The following is a 25415-nucleotide window of genomic DNA, read 5'->3' on the forward strand; positions in this document are numbered from 1 at the left end:
TCCAAAGCGCTGTCTCTGGGCATCTTGAAATTCCTTAGCACACAGTAATCGGAAAAGATCTCTGCTTCTTTCCCTCCAGCGACTCTAAATGGCACGGGATTTTTTTTTGTCGCAATTTACAAACTGTTTTTTGTTATCCATCTACTCTATCCTATAATACAAAGGAGAACAAATGCCTTATGAATTACATTTCACTTGCACTGCATCAGCACATTTAGGTACAGGCAAGAGATTGAAGAATCTACCAGATGCAGACCTGAGGGTTCTGCATGCAGCATCCTACAAAAAACAATCGAAGGTGCCTACACCCTCACAAACTCATTTGCAATTTGTAACTTGTCAAGAAACTCAAATATTAGGAGCGATGCACTTAAATCTGAAGAGTAACTACACTTGGGGACCCAGCATCAGTTTAACCAGGGGGGCTCATTCGGAGACGGGTGCACGCAGACAGCAAGCACAGGTTATTCTCTCCGGGGTTCGCCCCGGGGTCGTTAAGGAATCGGACAGCGCGGAGACAAAACGCTCACCCCGCGGAGGGGGAGCCAACCCGCCCCGGCCGCGGAGCGCACGGCGGGGGAAGCGGCACCCACCCCTTCCCAGCCACCGCCTCCTCCCGCCTTTGCTCCCTGCCGAGCGGGGGCATCTCCCCCGGCCCGGCGGGAGACAAAAGGGAGGCGCGGTTGCCGCCGCGGGCCGGGGCCGCCGGCGCAGCGGGAGCGGGGCGAGCGCCCGGAAATCCCACAATCCCTGCGGCCCCGGCGGGAAACCCTTCCCCGCCCCCCCCACCCCCCGGGCCGCTCCACCGGGAAACCCCGGCCCAAAGCCTCGCACGTGGGGGGGAAGGGGGCAGAGAACGGGGAGGGAAGGGGCGGCTCCGCCGCGCGGGGCCGCCTCCCGCCGCTGAGGGGGCGCAGGGCGAGAGGAGGAGGGGGCGCAGGGGAAGGGGCCTCCCTCCCGCCCGCCCGGGGTGACCCGCAGCCTCCTGCCGCCGCGCCTCACCTGCTTGCTCCTTGCGTAGGGGGACTTCACGCCGCCCAGGTGGTATCGCCGGGTCCGGATCTTGCCGCCGCCGACCCCGCCGCCGCCGCCGCCCGAGGCCATGATGGGATCCGGCCCCTCTGCTGCCCCCTTCGCCCCCCACCGCTGCCCTGGTCCCGCCGCGCGCGCGCGCGCCGGGCCCGGCCCGGCCCCCGCCGCCTCGTGCGGCCTCGCTCCCTCGCTGCGGCCCGGCCGCGCTCCCTGCGCTGCGCTGTCACCGTCTCAGCAGGGACGCGCCCGGCCCGGCCTCCTCACCGCTCCTTCCGCCCGCCACGCGCCGCGCGGCCTGAAGCGGGGGCTCCGCGGCCTGCCCCTCCCCGCCGCGCCTCCCCCGGCTCGCGCTCGCTCACGGGCGCGCGCTCGCGCTGCCTCTCACGTCCCTCGGCGCCCCCCGCTGCTACCCTTCGCCCCCTCCTCGCTCACGCTCTCCGGCGCAGGCCGGCCCCGCTCTGCCTGCCCGCCCGCCCGCTCGCGGCCGAGCCGATGCACCCCTCCCCCCTCCCGCCGACCAACCACACAGCGCCCGCCCGGGCGGCAGCGCGTCAGCAGGCAGCGCGGCCTCCGTCACAAGAGCGGGACCTCCCGGCAGGCCCTGCGCGCCGGGGCACCGCCCGCTCGAGGAAGGCGGAAGGGGCCGGGCCGCGACGTGAGCGCGTCCCCGTCCCCCGGCGGGCCGAGCCGGGCCGGCTGCGCGGGAAAAGCCCCGCTGGGGAGCGAGGAAAATTCGACCCCCCGCCCGCAAACGAGCGCGGCTCCGGGCGGGCTCGAAGGCTGGAGCGGAGGTTTGTGATGGGGCTAGGCCGCGCCGGCGGCCGGGGTGAGCCCTGGAGGCGGCGGCGCTGGCGGAGACTGGCCCGTCCGCCTTCTCCCCTCTTCCCGCAGCGCTCCGCCAGGACCCGCCGGTCCTGGCGCTGTTACCTCCCCAGGGATACACCGTAACCTACCCCGCGCGGGTGTAACGAGAGCCCCCGCCCAGGGACAGGGGGTTCCTTTCTCCCTGCCGGGGAGCGGGCGAAGGTGGCTGGAAGGCTCGAACAACGGCACGGGCGGAGGGGTGGGCGGGAGGTACGCGGTATTCCCTGGGGACGCCACTATATATATATATATATATATATATATATATACACACCCACTATGGCTTGGGTAAGCAATAGGGATGATAATCTGCAGGTTTGTCGCCGCTCATTTGGGCAGATTGGAAGCAGGTGGAAAAAAAAACTTCAGCACAGCTGCTTCTTCCTCAAGAGGACAAATGCACTTCTATTAAAAATGAGAAATATTTTCTTTTGATTTTTTTATTCTCCTGTAAGTAAAGTTAAGAAAAATCTATGGCTCTACATATTATTTAGAGCACTGATCTGCCCGGCGAATGGTGGAACAAAGCAGAAAATCACAGCCACCTTCCCTATGTAGAAGTCAATAAAAAAGTTCACCCTAAAAAAAAAAATAGTGCTAAAATTTACTGACATGGAATGAGACACAGGTACTTAACAGTGGAAGACAGAGCTCTGATGTAGTGCACACCCCTTCCACCGGTACCAGCACACACCTGAAGAGCAAGCTTATCAAACCCAGGGGTTTAGGGGAACTCAAACCAGCAAGGGCAACTCAAAGCCCTGAAGAAATGCAAACAAGCAACAGTAGAAAACAAAAATGCTTTTAGGAGTTTCACTGGGGAATTTCTACTGCCAGGTCTGTCTTTCTTGTTTCATACTGGCTTTTTTTTAACCTCAGTGGTATCTTCCCAGCTCTCCTACATGACTTGCTCAATTTCTTAGTCCTGCTTTCAAGATAACTATTTCTGAAATCCCAGCAGAGTGGAATTACTTTCCAGGTATTCCTTCTCATGAACTGCACCTTCAGAACCCCACAGTCTCTTCCTCTACCACCCTACCACCATAAATACCATTTTACATGCAGTGGGATGACTTGCAGTGACAGATAATCCCTTCCAGAATATGGAACGCGTGGGTTTGGAAGTGACCCGCAAGAACCACCTCAAGCTTGTGTAACTGCTGGTGTGTTACATCTGTGCACCGATTTTAGGATGAGGCTCTACTTCTACCATACGCTTGTCAAAAAAATCTACATCAATGCAACCATCAAAATACAAGAAAAATAGTATTTTAGCCTGGATTTGTAACTCTCTTTTGTCCAGGAAACAATTATCATGCTAAATTCCCACTTACAGGAGGGGAAGGAAGGGTATCATGATGTTATTTCCATTATGGGAAGAGGAAGATGTACAAAGGGATATAAACTGTGCCCTTTGAAAGCAGGTATTAATCAGTAATAGCTGACTTCTAAAACAGTACCTGTGTGCAGAAGTGACTAAAACCATTCCTGCACTGGACCTGTAAGAGCTGCGCAAATTTGAAACAAGATTCCCTCTTTCTGATGCATACCAAGTATTTAAGGTAACTGTAAGCACTATTTTCTCTTCCACATATGTGTCAAATGCAGCTACACTATGTTTGCTCTGTAAATTCAAGTGCTGCTTTATTTATTTACTTCCATTTTACTTATTTAGAACAATTTCCATGTGGTGACATGCCTTTAATGACACTCATGACTCAGAAATACTTGTCGATGTAGTCAAACAATGTCTATTGACATGAGTCACTGAAGTTAAATAAAGCTTATTAAAAATGAGACAAAACAAAAGGCAAATATATGTGTATCTCCAGCAGAATGATAGGGATCATCACCATTTGATCAATCTTCCCTGTGAGTTATATCTGCAAGTTACTTTGAGGTAGCGCTAGAAAGAAGCTGTTGGTCCAAGAGGATCCCTGCAAAAAGAAACATTCATGGCTTAAGTACATTTAACCTTTTTGTACCTTTTTAAGTACTCTTTACCCTTTTTGGCCTGTTTCTTTCTCCCTGTTCATTGACTGCAGGATTAGCCGCCCCTCAAAGCATCTTACTAAAGCCTTTCTGTTCAGAGAAGTGATAGAAAACAAAAACGCTACTCCTCTTGAAGAAATCACTGGGTTTGGAGGAAAGGCACTATCGCAGTGAGGTGCAATGAAGAGTTTATAAAACCAATACTAGATACTCTTGCAAAAAAAACCATCAAGCTTAAAAAAAACCCAAAACCACCTACATTTCAGCTGGGTAAAACAGAGACAAAACACAACTGGAAGAAGTGAAATACCATGGTGCTGAAAAAGTTGTTTCTAAGGCTTTTTTTTTTAAATGCTGCTGCAATCAGATCTGTGTAGAAGTGATGGCAGGCACCTATATGACACATTCAGGTCTGTGCGTAAGCTAGCTAACACAGCCTGGTAGTTGTAGAACAGCTCTAAGTTTACTCAGTGAAAAGCCTCAGCAATGCATTGTAACAGTTCTGATGCACTTTCTCCTGTATTTGGCGTTCATGGGTAACACCAATACAGGAAGAAAATTTGCATTCAGTTTGCCTTTACAGTGAAGAATGTGCACTGCACACCACCTTGATCCCACGTATGCACTCCTAACTGGAAAGTGGAATAGGCTAGTAAGGCTCAGGAGACAGAAAAAGAGGTCAGAGCTATTTTAGAACAGTGTCACATGGGCTGCAACCAACACTCCCTCTTCCTCACCTCGTTTTGCTTGTATGTTGACTGGAAGAAAATACTCCCCCAACCTTTCTCAGGTTTGGAGAACTAATGGCCCAAACCACCTCTTCCACTGCATTACATAAACAGGCCTTTCACTGTACGGGTACTTTACAGCCCAGAACAAAAGTGCACACATGTCTGAAAACAGTTCCTAATGCAGAGTGTAGACACCTTGTTAACAAGTAAAATGTGCATAAGTGGGCTAGCTACAGACTGACTTTTTTTGAGGTTTATGCACTGTGGTGATACAGTGTCAGACTAAGTGAAGTCACACAGCTACACGGGCCCCTCATTACACAGTTCAAACGTAAATCAACCTCCCAAATACCAAAAATCAGCATAGATACTCCATAGTATTTCTGCTGAGCCAACGCACATCCTCAGCATCGCATTTTTAACTGGTAACGTAACAAAGGTTTCAACAAACTACTTGCTGCAACCTCAGTACAGTGTTAGGAGCTGCTATACAAGCCACTTCAAAGCAGGCTATAACCCAGGCACAGACCTGGAAGCCATCTTGCTGCTTGTGGTGATGGTACTGGCTAGATACAAAATCCTTTGCTCAGCACACCAGTGCGTACTACCAAGCTCAAGCACCACAGCTATGCATTACAACTGAAGTAGCATCAAATCCTGCACGGTTTTGAAGCTTTAACACTCCCACACAAATTCAAGGGGCCTGCATCTACTCTCGAGTTTCCTCCTTACTGCAGTCCCCTGAAACAATTCTGTACACGGACTCAAGCAACCCCTTTCCCACCCAGATTCTCATTGCTTCATTTATTCCACTTTGTCATGTTTTCATTAATAATCTGCGTACCATCACCCTCCAAAGACTCACCAGTTCACACAAGGGCATCGTTCACCCAAGAAATCCATGTTCCCAGCTATCTTACAACTAGCTCTCCTCAAAGTAAGGAAACAGCTGCCAAAACTGTGATGCTGCTCCCCCTGCCTAGATGAAGTTTTTTGCTTTCTCTCTCTTTCTACATGTAGATCTGCGCAAAATCCAGGAAGAATCAACTTCCTATATTACTCCAAAAGCCTTTTCTGTTTAGAGCATCTGCATTTCATGGGTGGAACTCTGAAAATATTCCTAGCTGAAATTAAATTGAGAAGGGGGAGATTCTGGTCAGCAGCTAGAAATGACCTGCCAGCATTGAGTCATCACTCTGCAACACAGTATTTGTTTTAAATTTAAGAACAGCATATAGGTTATGACCACCACTTTCATCACATTAAGTCATAAAAAAACCTCAAACTTTATTCCTATCTGCCATCACAGCAATTATGGTTCAGATTGCCCCCAAAACACATATGGCTGTAACAAAATGTCTTGACTAGCTTTAGTAGCTTCCACAGCTATTAGGTATGATAATTTCTGCCACCTTTTTTCTTGGAAGATCATTCTTCTGTTTCCAGCCTAACTTATTTTATCATTATATACATTAAGTAGTAAATACTTTTGCATACACATGGGCTTAAGTAGTCCCTATGACTGGAAAATACTTTATACCCTTCAAGATGAGATCAGTTTACAGGAAGCCACTCATAAGTTATTAGCTGAAAGCAGAACTTTCCTCATTGCTATCTCCCCAAATCTCCTTTGACTTGAATACTGAAAACTGTCATCCTACCAAAAATTTTATAACCTCATCACTATAAAACACCTGAGCACGAAGACTGAACAAATTACACACATTTAGGATATGGTGCAACTTAGTTGAAGAGTTGTTACTAGGATAGTTTTTTGTTCCTGATGAGTTGTTTTTCCTCCTTTAAAGCAGAAAGTTATTTTCCCCAAGGATTTTTAGGTTTAAGAATATGTATTATGTTACAGCAGTTTCTGTGCTGTGAAGCATCAGTTGAGAAGGCTAACAGTAAGAAGAGCAAGAATAAAATTGGCAGTAGGGATCATCCTTAGTCTGTGGAATGTTTGCAGCTATGGCAGCTCAATGTTTGTCCTTCTGTATGTTTAAAGTACTGTACTAATAAAGCAATTCTAACTGACCTAGCAGATCAACAGTAGTACAGTTAGCACCAGCAGACTGCAGGAGGAAGAACAGGCCCAAGTGTTCCCACAAACCCTGGGAGCATCTCCCAAATACACATATAAACTAAGCAAGCGTGTTAAGAGCTTGTAAAAGATTGCCTAGGTAACTTGGGAACACGTGAGAGCTGTTTTTTGCTGGCATCCTGATGCCCATACTAAAGACAGGTGAAATACCCCTACTGCCTCCAGCTAAATTCCACAAGCCAGAAGAGAACGTGCTTCACATATGTAAGTAAAATCCCTTGCTGGCAGGTTTGCAGAAACAAAATTTTATTTACACAGGCAAGTCTGTCTTTAGACCCCATTGAACTCTTTACATTTTTAGAATATTTACATGATTTCAAGATGCTCCAAGAGTAGAGTGATGAACAAAAAAAAAAAAAAAAGGATTACAGAAACTGTCAAAAGCATAGCAAAAAACCCCAACCTATCATTGTGCTTTAAAACTTAAGATCTAAAGTAATGTAGAAGAAACGTAATTTTAGCACCTTGGTCATAACGGTCATGCTATATAAGACACTTAAATAGCAGTGGGGATGTCAGAAGTGACCGTATCCAGAGGTTGCCAGTGACAATTCATGAGGGAATCATAGAGTTCTTCACTTGTCTCCATAAATTGTCTGTTCATTTCATCAACATCAAAGTAAAGCTGTGGATCTGAAAATAAAAGCCTGGTAAGTACAAGTGTCAGATCTTGGGAGGCATACACACAAAAACTTGTAGTAAATGCCTAGTAAAATGTGTTTTAGCTAAATTTCATAATTTAGTTACATTTACTATTAAATCTATAAGATGTTTATTTACCTAGAATTTTAACAAACCTGACAAGTTCAGCTTCTTTTGGAATTTGCGTATTAGAATGCTAGGACTATACTGGTATTTCAAGATAAAGAGCAGATTTAAAGATAATTAATCACAAAACTCCCCCAAAATCCATTTAATTCATTTCTACTACAATATGTGTTACACATGATAAAGTTTCTGAACACTAACACAAGACATCTCTATGTGAGGAACTGTCTGCAAACCTTCCAGGCCAAACAATTAAGTTTTGCACCAAATCTTTAAGTGCAAGCTGAATCTTCCTTTTAGGACCTGCAACATAAGCCTTTACTTCACAGTTTGGAAAACACAGCTTTTGCCTGTTAATGAGTTCAACATAGAATACACTTAGCCAAATCAATACAAAGATATGACAAATTCTGTATTAGACTCTTTTGGAAGGAGAATGAATGCAAAATTACAAGAAACCTACTGTGAAGGGTTGTTGACAATGTCCCATTCTACTTGACACACCGTACACTATCAGCTTTAAAATCCTACCTCATCTCAGCTACAACCCCTAGAGGATCCCGTACTACATCAGCTGAATTTCCAAGATATTCTTCATCCAATAGTCAACGGCTTGTATTGTTAAAGGGCACAAGTACGGCTAAATTCAAGTTGCAGTGATAGAATCATCATTACCTTCAGTTAGTAGGTCATCATTGATTTCAGTCATAGCTGAAGTTTCCTTAAAAAAAAGGAGAAAAATCTCATAAGTTTAATCATAATCCATTTCAGAAAGCATCACAAATCCAAAATAATTTTGTACTCCCAAACCATTCCCTCCTTCCACAACTACAAGAATAGGCAGATGTAGGTTGTTTCTTAGGGAAGGTTGTTTTTTAAAGAAAATCATAGTATAATTCAGGTTGGAAGGGACTTCTGGAAGTTTTAATGGATAAACTGTCTGATCTAAGATAAGACCATCTTAGAGTAATTCTTTAATTTGCTTTAAGCAGAGTACACCAGAAAAACAGAAAGAGATGAAGCCTACACAATTATGCTGTCAGAACTGCTATTTGGCATACCAGAACAAATACTGGTGTATAAATCTCTAATTCTGTAGATGCACTACTTGAGCACTTAAATCAAAGATACCTCTGAATGAAGCCTGCTATGCTAACCTCCACACTAAGCAGAAAGCATGATTTCAGTTTTAGGACTTCTTTTTGCTCTGACTTGCACAACTTGTATAACTCATTGCTTGTGAATTTTTTTTCTTTAAAGTAAGTGTGTAGTACCTTTACCTCAAAAACAGCAGGAGCCATAACAGCATCTCCTAAAGAGCAGTCTCCAACAGCTTGCATGCTATCATAGTGAGCATAGGAGCTGTAGTTGTACTCAGCATAAGGATCATAGTTCCACTGTGAGGAGTAGTAGTTCTGATAATCTTGGTAATAATCATTATAGTTGTACGACTGGTACCGCTGGAATTCTGCTTTCAGTCTGAAACATGAGAAGTTAGATATAGTTAGAGCTTGAGAACAAACTGTAAACCCAAGTTCTGAAGTTAAACAATTTGCAAGCTTATGCATTTCAAACTTTAAAAGGAAGCTTTTCTGAACAGTTGCCTAAGCAACAGTCTAAGTCACAGCACAAGATCTCATGTCTGTACGGAAGCAAATGCTCTCACCTTCACCAATACCAAAAGTAATTATTTTCATGGATTAACTTCAGCCATGACACTTATCTATTCTTTTGGAGTACTTTTAGTATCTGTCTAAGGAAGCTGCTGATAAATCTTTGTGCTCTGCTAAAACCCAATTTATTAAGACCAGAGACATTTATCAAGCACAGCTCCCTTAAAGATGCATTCAGTCTTAATTAGCCCTTCTATCTTTTGTTTGGTTAATACAAAATTTTATTATTTCCAGAAACAAGGGGGCAAAGTCAAATTATCTGTTTCAGAGGAGCATCTGACACAGCCTGCCAGTTTGCCATGTCTACCTCCACCTGCTCAATTTTTAGTCCATGAACAGTTGGCAAAGTGTAGCTATCAGGTGAAGTCAGCACTGCCATTACCCACTATGAAGCCAAAGCATCACGAAAATGACAAAACTCATTGGTTCTTAAGACCAAAGGGCCAGCTGATTAGTTTTCACTACTTTCCCTCTCCTGAGTAGATCTTCTGAGGGACAACTTCACACTAATGACAAGCATGAACGCACAAGTGCTGTCTCTACTACAACAGAAGTACACAACATGAATTACGTTCAGAGAACCCAGCTTCACATTCCAAAAAATCCTCTATGCTTAGACATTTCTTCACTGATTACATACAGGTAGACCTCCTGTGTTTGCAAAGTCCAATTTCTCTGCTCTCCACTTCATTACAGAAAAGTCAGATCTAGGCTTTTTGTCAAGAACACAAACCGAAGGAGCTCAGAAATAAAGTTTCCAATATAAGTGACTTAGTGACAACTGCTCTGATGGCTGGATATTTTGATGCTAGTACAGCATAGTACTCAGCCATTCAGAAACTGATATAAACTAGTGAGGTGTATTTTAATACCTACATTTGTTTCATTACTGTAAACCTACACATACATTCTAATAAACAGGTATTCTATTGTCTTGCCACTGTAGTAAAATAAATGACTAATGTCTCAAAGTCTTCTGCTTCCAACTTCTCTCCTACATACATCTCTGTAGGAAAGAAATCTGATGATACTACCAACATTCTTCTGGATAGCAGAAGTGAGGAAACATGTTTCTTTGTGACCCCTCTTCTTGACAGTGCTCTCTTGGGTAAGAGCATTTCCACGCTAAAGCAAAAAGCCAACATTTGCAGAATTATCCAGGGTAAAGAGAAACAAAAGCTGTTATTTTTACTGTTTAACAGAACATACAAGCTAACCTCACAAATATACTGAAATTGTTTTAAATAAAGTTCTATTTTTGTCTGTATCCTGGATCAAAGTTTATCAAATTTGGTATCAATTTTCTAACTGTTCAGAGACTTGAATTGCCTTAAATAACTGAGAGAACGAGCCAGCAGAGTAAAAATCCCTCTCAAAACCAATTAACTTTCAATTCCCTGCTGCCCTAATCACTTGAAAAGCAAGTACTCTAAAAAAACTGTTCCAAAGCAACATCTCCTTTGGCTTCTTCCCCGCTATGTTCGGTGTTTTTCCACTTATGAGTTCCTTCCTCTGCCAGCCTACTGTAAAACTAGCAACATGCTACCTTGCCTGAACTAGAGGGAAAGGTCTAGAAGAAAAGCTCCCTCGCATACAAAACCGCTTGTTGTCCCTTCTACCTTCTTCAGCCCAAACCTGGAAAACATTTGTGAATGCATTCAGCTTTGCAGAATTAAGGCTGGTTACAACAGCAGCTAAACCCAAGTTACGCAATCTGGCTAGACTTAAGAGTTGGATTCCCCCAGCAATCCTGGAAGAGGTCGATGAATCCAGGGAGTCAAAACATAATGCTTCTGTATTTTTGCTTTTTGTAGACTGCATCATGTGTACAGCTGTTATAGCAAGGGCCAGACTTTACGAAGGCAGAGCTACAACAATACGATTATTTAAAATTACTGTATCAACACACAACTCATTTGTTACCTTTTAGAAATTCCTATGCTCAGCCGGATTCGTTTTCCCCCCAGACCTGGTGCATTCTGGCAGTCTTGCAGTGCCCTCATCTGATCACCTTGCTCACCAAATCTGACATAGGCATACCCTCTACAATTTTCAAAAGGGAGAAAACAAGTTCTAGTATGCATAACAATTACAAAGCTAATTAATTCCATTTCTGTCTTCTACAAAAAGAGAAGATAGGAGCTACTATAGCTTCCATTACCTAAGCAACCTCTCTGGTACATGCACAGCACCAAATTAAAAACTTGGTCTCAGAAGCAAATAGCTTGTTCTTTGATAGCATTAAGATGTAATTATCTGAGAGCCAGCAAAACAATATGTTTTAATTGCTATCTGTATAAGTAATCATATTCCGTATTTCTGCATTTACAGCAGTTAACTTATCAGTTAGTATTAACCCACTCCTACCACTGTACAGCACTAACATTCTTTTTATACTTGCTTTAAGTTTCTTGAATCAGTCTATTACAGCCAGCATTGTCTGAAACGGCAGACTCGCTCATCCCTGCTTGACTCACTCCCTCACCAGTGTAACTTCTGCTAGGCTTTATTTACTAACATTCATAGGTTCAGTCTCCCAGCCCCCTAAGATTTGCCAGGCCTTACGCTTTTCTTCCACATGTTGAAAGGGAATTATTTTGTCTTCAGTACTGCAGACAACTAAACATGCTGCTGTATCTAAGCACAGCAGCACAGATCTCGGTGCACAGATCTCCCTTCTCCCACCATCTCGTTTCTCTCACACAGATATGCAGATGGCTAAATTTAAGCTTATCACATTAACTGCTTAAACCAGAAAGTTTTAGAAATGCAAGAATCTATGCTGTTAAAGTAATGCTAGACTAATCTCTCTCTTCCTGCCTCTGAAGAAAACACAAAAACAGTTCTGATGCAAGTTGTTATATATTACTTATAGAAGCAAACATCTTGACAGCATTACACATTTTCACAGGCATTACCTGGAATATCCCAGCAGGTCTGTTGCTATTTTGCAGTCCATACATGACGGGTACCTCTTTAGGAAATAGTCAAAGAGCTGGAAATCATCCACTTCTGGAGTAAGCTCCCCAACAAATATCGAATAATCTGGTCTTTAAAAACATAAAAGAGAACAATAATCAATTTTGAGACTAAGATAGGTGATTGCATTATTAAGATACCTAACATATAAGCAGGCAGTTATCACTGGACAAATAAGGAGACAAAATCTGAAGAGTGTATTAACTGCAAAACTCTGCTGAGTAACATACAGAACTGCAATGCCATTACTCCAGCATAAAGTTCTCAATTTCTCTTGGTCCATTCTACTGCTTTTGCAAAAAAACAAACAAACAAAAAAAAAGCAGCATTTCAAAAACCCATTTTATAAAAAAACTTTTAGAACTTGGTTTAAAAATACTTATTGTCTGGATGCAGGGGGAGGAGGCACAAAAAGCACCAGGAAAAACTACTAACTCAAGTTACAGCCATGATTCAAATGAGCTGTTGCCACCACTTCTCAGTGCTTATGGGAGAGATAAACTACAAAAAACTTCATTATTCTATTGGCAATACACTTCCATAAGCAATACTTAGTGTACAGGCACCACATATGCCATTTCAGGATTTTAAAAACAAGTGATGGCATCCACTTGTCACTATCAATTTAAACAGATAAGGGGGCAGAGCTTCTCATTTCATAAGGTCTTTACCTGATCGAAAGATTAGTACTACTAGGGACAAACTCTATTCTTCCTGGTTTTATTTTGTTCTTTTTCTTCCGTTTCTTCTGCGGTGTTCTCCACCAGCTGTAGGCCTGGAGACATTCTCTTTTTTTCGCCATTAAGTCCTGTTGGGAGAAAAAAAAAATCACCTTTATAGTGTTTAGCCTCATTTACATTCCTCCCTCCCACTCCCCATCACCACAGGTGATTTCCCCATATTCACCTTGCCCTTGAAAGAAGCCTGGGGTCCCATTTCTCCCTCCGCCTCCCATGAGGGAAAGCAGCCTCTGGGGAAAACGCCTGGCAAAATAACAGAGCCAAAGGATTGTATGAACAGCCATATTCCCCTGACTTGTCAAGCTGGCTAACGGATTGACAGCTTCCTCTTGGAATTAGGGAAAAAGGAGACAGCCCTTCAACGTTGGCCAATCCTAAATGTTAATTAGCTTCAGGACTGGACTGTGTTCCCCTTGAGCTCCAGGACTCAAAAAACCCTGCAGCAGCACAGTCTGAGTGATGAAGAGGCAGGGAAATAATCACTCTTGCCTAGAAGGGATCTCAGCTGTCCCTATCTCCCCTCACCTAGGAATTCTTCCCTTTGTGAGATGCCTCTCCTCACTACCCAGCTGTGAGTCACTCTCCCAGGCCAGGAGTAACAATAGGAGGCCGATTAATGGAACGTAAGGAGAAAGCAGACCAGGAACAGGCACTAGCTTGGCTGAGGGAAAACTCAAACCCAGATGCAAGGCCAGCAAGAAAGAGGCATAAAAAGTGCCTCTTGAAAAAAAAGAAAAAAAAAGGAAAGAAAAACCAAAAACCCAAAAACCACAGTTTAAAAAGGAAGTGGGGCAACTACACAAAAGAGGAGGGAAACAACAGCTGTGTTAACACAGGTTGCCTCTCCCACTTAAAGATTCTGAAGAACGAGGATTTCCAAAAATAAGAATGGTGTTTCGCAGCATTTTTTACTTACGCAGGCTTTAATGTTCTTCCTCTAGAACACCTCTACATATATCTTACATAGAGAGTGTTATGCGCAAGGTCCTTCAGGAGAACTCATGCTCAAATAATCCAAACGGCAAAGCTTAATGTTATGTCCCCGACCTGCTTCAGTTGATACGATTAAGTGTCCAGAGGACCGCCACCAATTACCAAATTACCAGAAGAAATTGTAGGACTAAAAGAACATCCAACTCAGAGCAAGCTAGCTATTTCAGCTTTACATTTACTAGGAATTCTGAGTACGGTTCTGGAATCCGTTTAGGCATTGAAGCCTGAATTTGTGATCAAACATCTTACCTGGCTTGCCATGGTTCAAATTGTCTTCTGCCTTTCTCGAAGAATACGGCTGCACACAGGTTCAGTTTATTGCACTCCTTCAGCTGAAAAAGATGTGGAGGAGAAACAAAAAGATAAAGAATCTTAAGCTTGAGATTAATTACTTTCAAAGATGTTCACTCCACCTTATGTTTTTAATGTCAAATTTCTTAGGTTCTGAATTAATAAGTTCCAACTTTTCACTGCTAAAGCAGTGGAGATAAAAAGGATATATGGCCAATGGGATTATGATTAGAAATCATCTTCACTTTCTTGAATTGTAATAGTCCATGAAGTTTCCCAACGAACAAAGCACTAGAACATTACAGAGAGCTTTTAAGTCACCTATACCTTATCCTTATTTCTGAAATACCTACACACAATAATATAGCAATTCAGAAGATCCATGTTCTAAAATAGCTAAAAAAAAGGCAACAAAGAGAGGCTTTAGTACGTTTTGTACAACCCCTCAGTTTCTTCCCCTTTTAGCCAAATTAAAAGTTGATTTACTTGTACCACAAATTATACAGCTGAACACAAGCAGTGGTACTTCCTATGTGCTAAAGAACAAGAGAAATCAAAGAGGGAGGAGGGCACAGTACAGGTAAATGGGATCTTTCTCTGCACCTTTTCTTAGGTATGTCTTCCTTCTTTTGCCTCTTCCATACATGTATTTCACTCCCTACCAGTGAGTTAGCAACAACAGATGACCTTTTACTGCTGTCACTAAACCCGGGGGTACACTTTCCTGAAGAGGTATGTGCCTCTTTCTTGATTCCAATATCCTTTATTTAAGCTTTTTACCCTAGTCATCCAACCAGTATCAATCAGTGCAGAGAACAATTTCATTTGCAAAATATTTCACATCTATTTCCATGCAGTTGCTCATTCACCACTGCTGGCTTTTTACATCCAGTGTTGCTCCTTCTATGCAGATACTTATTGCTGAAGTTTTAATTCCCATTTCCATGCAAGAATTTATTTAATGTTTTACACATTAGCTGGTCAAATCCACATACTACAATAAATATACAGTGTTTGCAATGCCTTAAAGGCTTGCCCACACATGGGAACAGGTCAGAGCACTACTTCGGAAAATGGATTAGGCCAATCTGACATACAATAGCCATATACCATAACTAGAGCATCCATGCATGGCGTTATTCAGTGTAACTCTGCACTTCATCCCCACACTCATTCTGAAGCTGAGAAAATAGCCAAGTACAAACCTTAAATACAGGCAAATACCAGGAAGGTTAGCATATGCCCCCTTACTAAACCTAACTGTGCTCATTATAAGCAACTATCAGTGGCAATTTTTTCCTGTTAAAGGTGGTCATTTTTAATAAAAATATCCACATAGTGATGTTCCTCTAATTCAAGCATTACTGAAATACTACTTATAGAATTCACAGCTGCATAATGCTTAACTTACCACTCTTTATTCGTGCAGATTTAACAGAAGATGGCACAAACTACAAAGCCGTTTTATTGCAAAAGACTATCAGAAGGCAAGTGATGCAATCGTTTCTCGATTACAGTTATCGTGGACTTTTATGCAAAACTGTGTTTTTGTACTCTTTCCCCGTCTGATCTTGACTGTCGCCTCTCGAACTTTTCACTAGAAAACAATATTTAAAAAGCAGTTAAAACAGCACGTATTAACATCATATTTTTTTACATTTCCATTAACTGTAAGTACAGTCATAGCTAGCTTGTTGTTTAAGAAGCGGGGCAGCTTTTACCTCCAGAATTCAAACGCCCCCATTTATTCCACGTTTTTATTATTACGTTTGCACTGGCAAAAAAGGTGGATGAAGCTGTTTACGAATAAAATCCCCGGTGCGAACACCGCTCACCCAAGCTCAGAGGACATTAATTTCGCTCCCGTGAGGAGCTGGGCCAGGGCGGCAGGCAGGCGAAACCTCCCCGAGCGCCTCGGGCCGGCGCGCCCACCCCAGCAGCCCAGGCCCCGGCCCCCCCGCGCTGTGACGCATTTCTATAAGCCACTCGGCACGACGGGAAAAGCCACGGCGCCCGGCAAGAAGTGCGCCCCGCCCGGCCGCGGCCCTTCGCAGCGGCCACACTGGCGCCGAGGCCGCGCTTCCCCTTCATTGTGCTACGCGATAAGGGGAAAAAAAAACACAACGGGGAAAAAAAATGTTACAAAATAAAAGCCCGCGCGGCCCTGAACAAGGCCGCGGGGCTCCTCCGGCAGCGTCCGGGGCTGGTTCGCCGGGCGCTTCGGCCCATCGGCCGCCGGGCCTCGCCTTCCCGCCCCGCACAAGCAGGCCCGCGGCCCAGCCGGCCGTGAGGCGGCGGCTCTGAGGCCCCGGGGGAAGGGACGGGGACGAGGCCGCCGCCGCCGCCCGCCCCCCGTTGCGCAGTAGATCGGTTCGCGCCCCCTTCTTCACTGGCGGCCCCCACAGCCCGGCCTCGGTCACCGCGATCCCCCCTTTCTCCCCCGTCCCCGCCACTAACGTCTCTCATCCTCCGCATCGCCATAAGCAGCAGCGCCAGCCCCGCTTCCGCCCCGCGAGGACCTCCCGCGCGGGCTGCCGCTCGCGGAGCCTGACCCGCGCCCCCGCCGCCCCCCGGGCGCTTCCCCCTCCCCGGCGGCAGGCGGAGGCCGCAGGCTCCCCCCTGAGGGAGCGCTGCTGGCCGCCAGCCGCGGGCCCAGCCCGGCGTGGCGTGCTCCGGCGCGGGCTCAGGCACCGCGGAGGACAGGCGGCGGCCGAGGGCGGCAGGGCCCCGAGGTGGCGCCGTGCGGGGCGGATGGAGCTGGTGGCGGGCTGCTACGAGCAGATTCTCCTCGGGTTCGCCGCGCGGCCCGCCGAGGTAACGGCGGGGGCGGAAAGAAACGCGCCCTAACGACCGGCCGCCCGCCACCCCCCAAGGGAAAGGCAGCGCCAGAGCGCAGCCCGCTACTCACCGACGCGTCTCTCCGCGGCCGCGGGGCTGGGCGCCGGGTGGGCTTTTAAAGCGCCGCGGGGGCGGGGCAGCCTCCCGCAGCCGCAGGCTCGGCCCCTCGCTGCTGGCGCGGGGTGTGGGAGCGGCCCACGGGCACCCCGCTGCCCGTCCCGGGAGGCGCGAAGGGCTCCCGGGAGCTGCGGATCCTTCAAGCTCTGGGAAGCGGCCGGCGGCGTGGGTGCGGGGGCTGCGTGGGTGCGGGGGCTGCGGTGCGAGCTCGCTCCTCTCAGCCTTCCAGCGCGGAGCCGAGAACAAACAGCTGCGCGGGGGATGGATGCCACATTGTCGGGGGGGGCCGGTACCAGGTGGAAGGCGTGTCTCCAGCCTGCGGAGGTGGAAAAAGGGAGAATCTGCCTCCGTTGTCCGTGAGATTTATCTCTGTGCTGATGTTTTTTCACATACGGGTTCGTCTAAGCCCAGCACTGATTACAAGAGGCGGTTTGCACGCTTAAATCGTTCGGACTGATCTCCTGACAGCACATTAACTCAATAAGATCCCATTTTACTTACAGCTAAGTATAATTCCTTTGCATTTTACACATATGCTTTTTCAAATTTTGCTTTAAAAAAAAAAAAAATTCAGGATGGTGAAGTCGAAGCTCGCTGTGGTAAGCTTCAGAAAGACCTGTTTATTTTGTGTGTCACTTACAGTCCTGGACGGTTGTCCCTGATTTTACACATCATGCCCACTCTGCCTCATTGTCAGCGGTAGCAGTGAATAACAGATATGTGGTCACTGGGAGCAGAGATGAGACAATCCAAATCTATGACATGAAAAAGAAGATAGAACATGGGGCACTGCTGCAGCACAATGGTAAGGGAGCTTATCTGTGTAAAAAGTCTTAATGATAGAAACTTATAGCTGAAAAAATGGCCCTTGCCAGAAGAAGAAAATTGACATTTTTTTAATAAGCCTTTAATAGTGATGGTGTTGCAGCCATGATGGTCTGACGATACAAGCAAGGTAAGGTTTTGAGCATAAAAATCCAAAAATCAGTTTGGGTATTAGCCCACAAATAGAGCGACATCTTCCAATTATTTTTAGTCTTGACTGTTTTAGTAAGTTATGGCCCGCAAATGGCTTGTGAGCCATTTTTGTTCTACCAGGACAGTTTATCTAGACCATGCCTACTCCCAACAACCCCCTTCCCCAGTGTCCTTGTCACAAACGTTCGTGAGCCACACAAAAGAGAGTTTCTGTATGAGCGCAGGCTGCTCTGTTTGGGTTGTTTGTAGCTCAATCCTGATTGTCCTTTTTCTCCTGACAACCAAGAAGTACATGGAGCTGGACTGAATGGGGTACCTGCGTTCAACCCAGGTGTGATAAATCTGGTGCTCATGGGATGCAGCACATGCAGTAAATGTGACTGTGTTTCAAGAGCAGGGCTTTGATACAGGAGCATTCCTTGTCACTGATAGAAGCTCTGTGACACCTGCGCCACGGTGGTGTACTGCTGTTTCAGGGAACAGACCAGATGGAATTCAGATGTGTATGGCTGGGGGGTGGCTGATAGAGCACATCGGTGATTGAAGATAACAAGAAAGTTGGAACAGTGAGTGGCTTGTGAAGAAATACTTAGGGAATCATTCAGATTTGCCCAGGGTAGGGTAGTAGCTGGCATATTTCGATGCTAGAAGCTTCTCTGTTAATACATTCTCTGTGAGAAGATGTTCAATGTGTAAAACATTGTTAATAGCTCTTGTTCGGATTTTGTAGGCACAATAACTTGTTTGGAGTTCTATGGTACTGCACATCTACTGAGTGGGGCTGAAGATGGACTAATTTGTATCTGGAACACAAAGAGATGGGAATGCCTGAAATCCATTAGGGCACATAAGTGAGTTTCTGAAATCTGCATGTTTGCATGAGTTTTCACGTTCATTTTCCTTGTAAATAATGTATGTGGCTAATACGTTGTTTTGTTTTTATCAGGGGGCATGTATCATCTCTTTCTATTCATCCTTCTGGGAAATTAGCTTTGTCAGTGGGAACAGATAAAACATTAAGGTGAGTCAAAACTGATGAAGAAATGCTAAGAATTGTAGTTCAGTAATTCTTGGTAATTGTTATAAGCAACAATTCCATGTTGGCACTAGACTGTGCAACACTGATGAAACATATTTGGGCATCAGATGATTCAAAGATCCATTGGTTTGTCTTTTTAAGTTCTAGGTACCACCGATATTTTAAAGTCTTTTAAAAATAGTCCTTGCTGTTCCTAGCCTCTTGTTATGCTCTGCCTCTTTATAGTCGCTTGTAGATGTATAAATATATTTGCGTTTTGGAACACAATTTGTTTAAACTTCTGAAAGCTGTCAGGTTTTGTTCAGTGTGAGAAAAGTAATTTTTCACTTGAAGTGTGTCCATGTTGCTGTATATATGTGTTTTGAACATGTGAAATGCTATTTTAACAGGACAAATTGGTATTGGGCTCCTTTTGGGCTCTGCATTGTGAACAGTTGTTTATAAAATAAATATCGCTAATTCAACCTTATAGCGTGCAGACGATATAACAAGTCATCATTTTCTTTTGTATTAAGAAGGCAGCAAAATGCATAGAGATGCTTAAAAGCTTCCTTTGGATGCCTCACGTCAGCAAACAGGACTTCAGTTTCACTATGCTGTTTTTAACCTGAATGCACATTATCTATTGCTGTCTTTCAGAACTTGGAATCTCGTAGAAGGACGACCAGCCTTTATCAAAAACCTGAAGCAAAGTGAGTTTATCAGTCTAAATCCACTACAAAGTGAAATTAGATAGTCCTATTTTTTGTGTAAAGAAAAGTAGACTGAATTAATCAACAACTCAGTTAATGGCAAGCAACTTTAACAATCTCTTTTTTACACATGCAGGCAAGCATATGTAAGCATATATCCTTAATAATAATTGTTTGCCAAAAGAAAAACATAGTGACACTAAGGTAATTTTTTTTCCTTGAAATTTGATGTCAGAACAGTTAAATAAATGTGTTTTGTTTTTACTTTTCTACTTTATACACTTCTGATAATCAGAAATGAACATTTAAGAACATAGTTTTACTTGTATATTCTACATTACCTGATTTTTTCCTGAATTTTTCTCAATCACAGAATCACAGAATCACACAATGTTAGGGATTGGAAGGGACCTCGAAAGATCATCTAGTCCAATCCCCCTGCCGGAGCAGGATTACCTAGATCATATCACACAGGAACGCGTCCAGGCGGGTTTTGAATGTCTCCAGAGAAGGAGACTCCACAACCTCTCTGGGCAGCCTGTTCCAGTGTTCAGTCACCCTCACCGTAAAGAAGTTTTTCCTCATATTTATGTGGAACCTCCTGTGTTCCAGCTTGCACCCTTTGCCCGTTGTCCTGTCAAGGGATGTCACTGAGAAGAGCCTGGCTCTGTCCTCAAGTTTAGGTAGAAAACAGTGTCTAGCAGCTTCTAAAGATACTTACTTTTAGATTCTCAGGCAATATAGAATGCAAAAAACTGTGTACATGTGTATACAAATATATCAACGTGTACAGGTGCCCACATAATTAAATGGTCCCCTGATGGAGAGAGGTACGTGACCGTGATAACAAATAAAGTGGATATCTACAAACTTGACACGGCTTCAATCACTGGCACTATCACAACAGAGAAGAGAATTTCTTCACTTAGATTTATTACAGTAAGTACAAAAAAAGAAAAGTGGTGGGAAATTAACTAGTTTGAAACACATGAAATAATCACACTTGCATTTCTTTTTTCCCATTCCAAGGATTCTATCCTTGCCTTAGCTGGAGATGATGAAATGATAAGGTTCTACAGCTGTGACTCTCAAAAATGCCTGTGTGAATTTAAAGCTCATGAAAACAGGTATTTTATATTTGTTTACTATTTAAATATTTATAGCAATGCTGAGTACTCACTAAAGTTCAATGACTTGTACCGTTCAGCATATTTTTCTACTGGTTTTGTTTTAGTACAGAAAGTAAATTTACTTGTGTGCTAAATTCCAAATTTGGGACAGACTTGTTTGCTTTTAGTATGAGCACAAGTACTGTGCTGTCCATGCACATTACAAAAACAACAGGGTATAGAATTAGAAATATTACAGTTCTAAATTTATGATCTAAGTACAGTATAAAATATTTAAGTCTAAATATAAGATCAATATAGATCATATCTAAATATATCTTAAATATAAGATCTCAATATACTGGCATGGATCTATGTTAACCTTTTTTTCAGGAAAAAGGTCTTCTTTTCTCCCCCAAAGCTTTGTTGTATCAGAACTGTAGTGGGGTCTGTAGTGCTTCTCAGGCAGGAGATGAAAATGGCTGTACAGGGTTCCCAATGCTCCACTATAAAACTGGACTGTACTGGACAGGCAAATTTGGTAGTAAGACATCTGGCAATATTCTCCTGTCTTATCTTGGTCAGTCCTTGTGACAGCTGCCCTCCTGGCAGTTCTGAGTCTGAGTTACCCAGCAAGCTCATCTCTGTTGCAAGGCCTGTAATAGAACCCTCACCCTGGCTGGTGTGGAATTGCTCAGAGGCCAATGGTGTCTCAAGAAGCATAGGTTGGTCACCCTGGTATAGCAAAACTTTGAAGTGGAGAGGTGGTAGGTAAGGAGACCAAACCAGAAAAGGTTCTGCTAAATTACTCAGTTTTTTATAGAAGGCATGTGTATTTTTTTTATTTATTTGTGTATATGTGTGTGTGTGTGTGTGTGTGTGTGTTTACACACACACACAGAGGTACACACTTCTGTGCATGTGGTCTGTGTATTTCTGAAATTGTGTACCAGTATTTTCCTGCAGGACCATCTAAAGGATGTTTACGCTGATCAGATATTTTCTGTTGTTGTTGAATATCAAATATTTGTCCAAATGCTGATTTGAATTCATCAGAATACAAGAGCATTAGCTAAAATGTCCTTGTTGTGGTTAATAGCGTGTGCTTAAAAGAATTAGTGTTCTGAATTGAATCCTAACAAGCCTAGCAAAGGCAGGTGTTCCTACTGTAGATGACAGCGCTCAAAACAGATTGCCATTCCAAGTTCCTGCCTGTCATTTGTGGGTTTTCTGTTCAAACTGATTTTTAGACTGTTGACTGTTCATCTTTAATTTCTGTCAGCTTACTGTTCTGAAGTGAACTGCCATGCTATAAAGTAACAAAGTATTACATTTTCTTTACAGAATAAAAGATATCTATAGTTTTGAAAGAGAAGGACAGCATGTTATTGTTACTGCATCCAGTGATGGTTACATTAAAATGTGGAATCTGGATCTTAATAAGGTTGGTCTATTAAACTGCTTGTTACATTTATGGAAAAATATGAGACGACCAAAATTGCAGACGGTTCTGTTACAAAGATTGATTTTAAACCACTGAGGAAATTTTACTTGAAATCTGGATGCCTTGATCTTCCTCCATGTTACGTTCAGGAGAGATGTGTATGTCTACGCATATATTTTTATGCACTTGTGTATTTTTGTATCTTTGTGATTTTTTTTAAACAAACTATAAAATATCATGATACTATGGAGATCTCATCTTCTCTTTACATAAAGTCATTCTTCCCTTCCGACCTACCTGGCCAGACTTAGGTCTATCTATTCAGTTATATATGTCCTAAGGACTGCTGTGAATTCTTGTAATGTTGATGACTCTTGCTACTCTTTTAAAAACACAAACTCTATGGTTTGGGGGGGCTGGTGTTTGTTCATGTAGGGGGAAGAAGTTGTCCTTTTGAAAAATTCAAACACATTAACGTACTAGGTACTTTTATTTCCTGTTTTTTCAAACAGTTCTGAGTAGCACAGTTCAACAAGGAATCATGTCTTACCTTTTCCCATGTTTATTGTTTGCTCTGGGGTTTGTCTTTTAAAATTATAATTATATTTCTTAAATTTAATGCCTAGTAATAAAGGAGCTACTATATTCCACTATAAGTATCTAGAATAGTTCAAATAAATATCTCTCAACATTTATACACTTTATAATCTCATCTGAATTTGCCCATTTTTAATTTCAGTCCCTCTGATTATTTTTATACTTCCAAGTGCAGCAATGAAAAGTCCTCTTTTCCCTTCACCTCAAATTTCTGTTCCCCTTGCACATAATTGACATAGTGATGAAGGAACTCTTTACTTTTCTCTGTAACATTATCTTTATTTTGACCAAATGTGTGATTTTCTCCCTGTGCAGGCAAAATTTTGTAAAACTTTGTATAACTGCGTGGGCTGCTGTGTCCAGCTCTGTGCGGTAGAATATCCTAATACAAGTAGTTTCTGATGGGTTGATGCTGTGAGGCTGCACATGTGTTTGTGACACTTTATCCTCTGATATGGGTAATAGGATATTTGCTCAAGTATTCCCAGAGCTGAATGATAACAATTGAAGTTAAGCCATTTGAAACACACTTTGAGGAGGTTACTTTTAATCAGCAGCCTTGTCTTTGTGAGGGAGAAAAGGAATCTGATGCACTAACTTTTAAGTCAAATTATTTTAGCTGTACCAAAAAATACCTATTACTCTGGAGAAACTTCTGAAACCATTAACAACTTTTTTTGTGGGCCTATGACTCATCTAGTTATTCTTTGTGTTAATCTACCCCCATGTGCCTGAAACTCACAGATCTTGCTTATCAAGATATGTTCTTAAAGCCATTGGGAGTTTTTTGTAAAACCACCACTGAGGAAGGGTATCAGGAACAGGACTGTAACAATGTGACCTTTAACCAGTATATGGCCTAACACTGGTTCTAAACACTGTTAGGCACCAGAACTTAAGCGGAAGGTGAGCAGTGAGATACTTTCTCACTTCGAATACTTCAGTAAATTTAAACAGAAATAAAATAATGGTTTTTAAGTAATCTTTTTTCTATATTATCTTCAGATTAAAGATGTGCCTTCCTTACTGTGTGAAGTCAATACCAAAGCTAGGCTGACATGTCTTGCAGTGTGGCTTGACCAGGCTTCAGAAGCAAAAGAAAATTCTGATAAAGCTGCATCATCTCAAGGTAATAGAACTTTGTGTATTTTCAGTTGTTAATGTGACTGTGAAATGGAATATACTAAGTGGGAAGTTTTTACTATATGCTTTGGAAAAAGTTTTGGTATCTTGAAGAACTGGGGATAGGACGCTGGCAAGTGATAGTGATATCCTTACCAATCTGATAGTGTCTCAAGGCTGCAACTTGGAGGACATAAGCCTCTTTTCTGTTATATGAAAGTTTTGTTTCTCTTTACTGGAATAACATACTAAAGAAGCCACTGTGAAGCTTTTGAGACAGATAAGAAAAGAATAAACAGTTTGATAGAACTGCATGTCTTCTTTTCCTATAAACAAAATTAGGTCTGAGGCCAATGCATTTGGGCAAACTGGCTCAGTATTTTTTTTCTGTTGTTTTCTGGTATCGTAATCTATTTACATACTTGTTCTTTAGGTATTTTTGTATCACAGGCAAAACTAGTATAAATGGCACATTCCACTGTAGATAAAAAATCATTTATAACCCCTTTTTTAAAATGAGATACAAATAAGTCTCTGTGCCATTTTAGACTGCAAAGACTGGACGTAAATATCAGTGTGAATAATTTCTTGCTTTTTTTCAGCAAATGAAGATGAAAAATCATCAATAGTCAGGGAAAAAAAAGTTTGTTGGAGTGGTAGAAGTGATAAAACAGCAAAAAGAAAGAGAAAAATTACTCCAGAGAACCAAAAATTGAAAGTTCCACTGCAAAAGAAGAAAAAGAAAGTGAATAGCTCAGCATGAAGGCAGCTACTTTCTCTCCTGAATAAAAAGTAAATGCTGGTGTTGCTGCAGTTTTTATAAGACTGTAAACCTCTGACAGGACATGTACCTCTGAACTGATCTGTTGTTTAAAAGTAATGTTTTTACCCTAATAAATTGACTGATCATTCTGGGAAGTAGCAAAAGAGATGGCAACTTTTCCTAAGTGAATGAGGCAAATATAAATTCATAATACGCAGTGTTTGTATTTTTCTGTTAACAATAGCATACGCTTTTTAACTGTCTCTGAAAAAGCCAGCTAAAATGATAAAAATAGCTGTCTCAGTTACATTTTTGTCTCACTTCAATGCATATTAAAAATACGTACACTCTTTCATTTTAGTGTTGGGAAAGTTACTATTCATTTGACTCAAAATATGATCTGCCTTTGTCGTGCATTACTTTTCCTACTGTAAGAAGGAACATGTTAACATTACTTAAAATATGATGATCACTTCCCATTCATACATTCACAAAAAATGTTACTTTCTTGTTCTTGACATGGAGTTATACATAGCAAAATGTTTGGGTTTT

The 25415-nt window shown here is 43.0% G+C and overlaps 3 protein-coding genes across 9 annotated transcripts in view; 1 reads left to right on the forward strand and 2 right to left on the reverse strand.

Moving 5' to 3' along the window:
* Positions 1-1136, reverse strand: part of NUP153 (nucleoporin 153) — a 46538-nt gene extending 45402 nt beyond the window's left edge. For both annotated transcript variants that reach the window (XM_068397179.1, XM_068397178.1), the window contains exon 1: positions 1003-1136. In XM_068397179.1, the coding sequence (XP_068253280.1) occupies positions 1003-1104 (102 nt within the window). In that variant the 5' untranslated portion in view covers positions 1105-1136. The remainder of the gene's footprint in view (positions 1-1002) is intronic.
* A 1290-nt stretch (positions 1137-2426) lies between these two features.
* On the reverse strand, positions 2427-17168 carry LOC137661638 (tRNA selenocysteine 1-associated protein 1-like). Of its 5 annotated transcripts, none has more exons than XM_068397254.1 (10): positions 17073-17168; positions 15576-15761; positions 14123-14205; positions 12812-12948; positions 12080-12211; positions 11085-11204; positions 8769-8967; positions 8164-8209; positions 7185-7353; positions 2427-3833 (listed from the first exon to the last, which is right to left on the reverse strand). In XM_068397254.1, exons 3-9 carry the CDS (start codon positions 14132-14134, stop codon positions 7217-7219), a joined length of 783 nt encoding a protein of 260 aa, XP_068253355.1. In that variant the 5' UTR covers positions 14135-14205; positions 15576-15761; positions 17073-17168; the 3' UTR covers positions 2427-3833; positions 7185-7216. The 5 variants fall into 5 exon arrangements, with proteins under 5 accessions (XP_068253355.1, XP_068253354.1, XP_068253356.1 ...); XM_068397253.1 differs by lacking the exon at positions 17073-17168 and adding an exon at positions 16622-16777; XM_068397255.1 differs by lacking the exon at positions 17073-17168 and adding an exon at positions 16000-16101.
* On the forward strand, positions 16848-25216 carry PAK1IP1 (PAK1 interacting protein 1). Of its 2 annotated transcripts, none has more exons than XM_068397249.1 (10): positions 16848-16978; positions 17762-17924; positions 18828-18948; positions 19044-19118; positions 19776-19828; positions 20622-20767; positions 20858-20955; positions 22282-22381; positions 23984-24107; positions 24703-25216. In XM_068397249.1, exons 1-10 carry the CDS (start codon positions 16916-16918, stop codon positions 24861-24863), a joined length of 1104 nt encoding a protein of 367 aa, XP_068253350.1. In that variant the 5' UTR covers positions 16848-16915; the 3' UTR covers positions 24864-25216. The 2 variants fall into 2 exon arrangements, with proteins under 2 accessions (XP_068253350.1, XP_068253351.1); XM_068397250.1 differs by lacking the exon at positions 16848-16978 and adding an exon at positions 17179-17621.
* The last annotated feature ends 199 nt before the right edge of the window (positions 25217-25415 follow it).

This window comes from Nyctibius grandis, chromosome 3 (assembly GCF_013368605.1).
Source record: "Nyctibius grandis isolate bNycGra1 chromosome 3, bNycGra1.pri, whole genome shotgun sequence".
Classification (NCBI taxonomy): Eukaryota; Metazoa; Chordata; class Aves; order Nyctibiiformes; family Nyctibiidae; genus Nyctibius; species Nyctibius grandis.

Excerpts from the sequence above, each read along its gene's own strand:
- PAK1IP1 (XM_068397249.1), top strand. The coding sequence starts at position 16,916 with ATGGAGCTGGTGGCGGGCTGCTACGAGCAGATTCTCCTCGGGTTCGCC. Across the intron at positions 20,956-22,281 it reads TTTAAAGCTCATGAAAACAG|AATAAAAGATATCTATAGTT; the intron begins GTATTTTATATT and ends TTTTCTTTACAG. Across the intron at positions 22,382-23,983 it reads GGAATCTGGATCTTAATAAG|ATTAAAGATGTGCCTTCCTT; the intron begins GTTGGTCTATTA and ends TATTATCTTCAG.
- LOC137661638 (XM_068397251.1), bottom strand. The coding sequence starts at position 13,076 with ATGGGACCCCAGGCTTCTTTCAAGGGCAAG. Across the intron at positions 12,212-12,811 it reads AGTACTAATCTTTCGATCAG|ACCAGATTATTCGATATTTG; the intron begins GTAAAGACCTTA and ends ATGTTTTTAAAG. Across the intron at positions 8,968-11,084 it reads AGCATAGGAATTTCTAAAAG|ACTGAAAGCAGAATTCCAGC; the intron begins GTAACAAATGAG and ends CTCATGTTTCAG.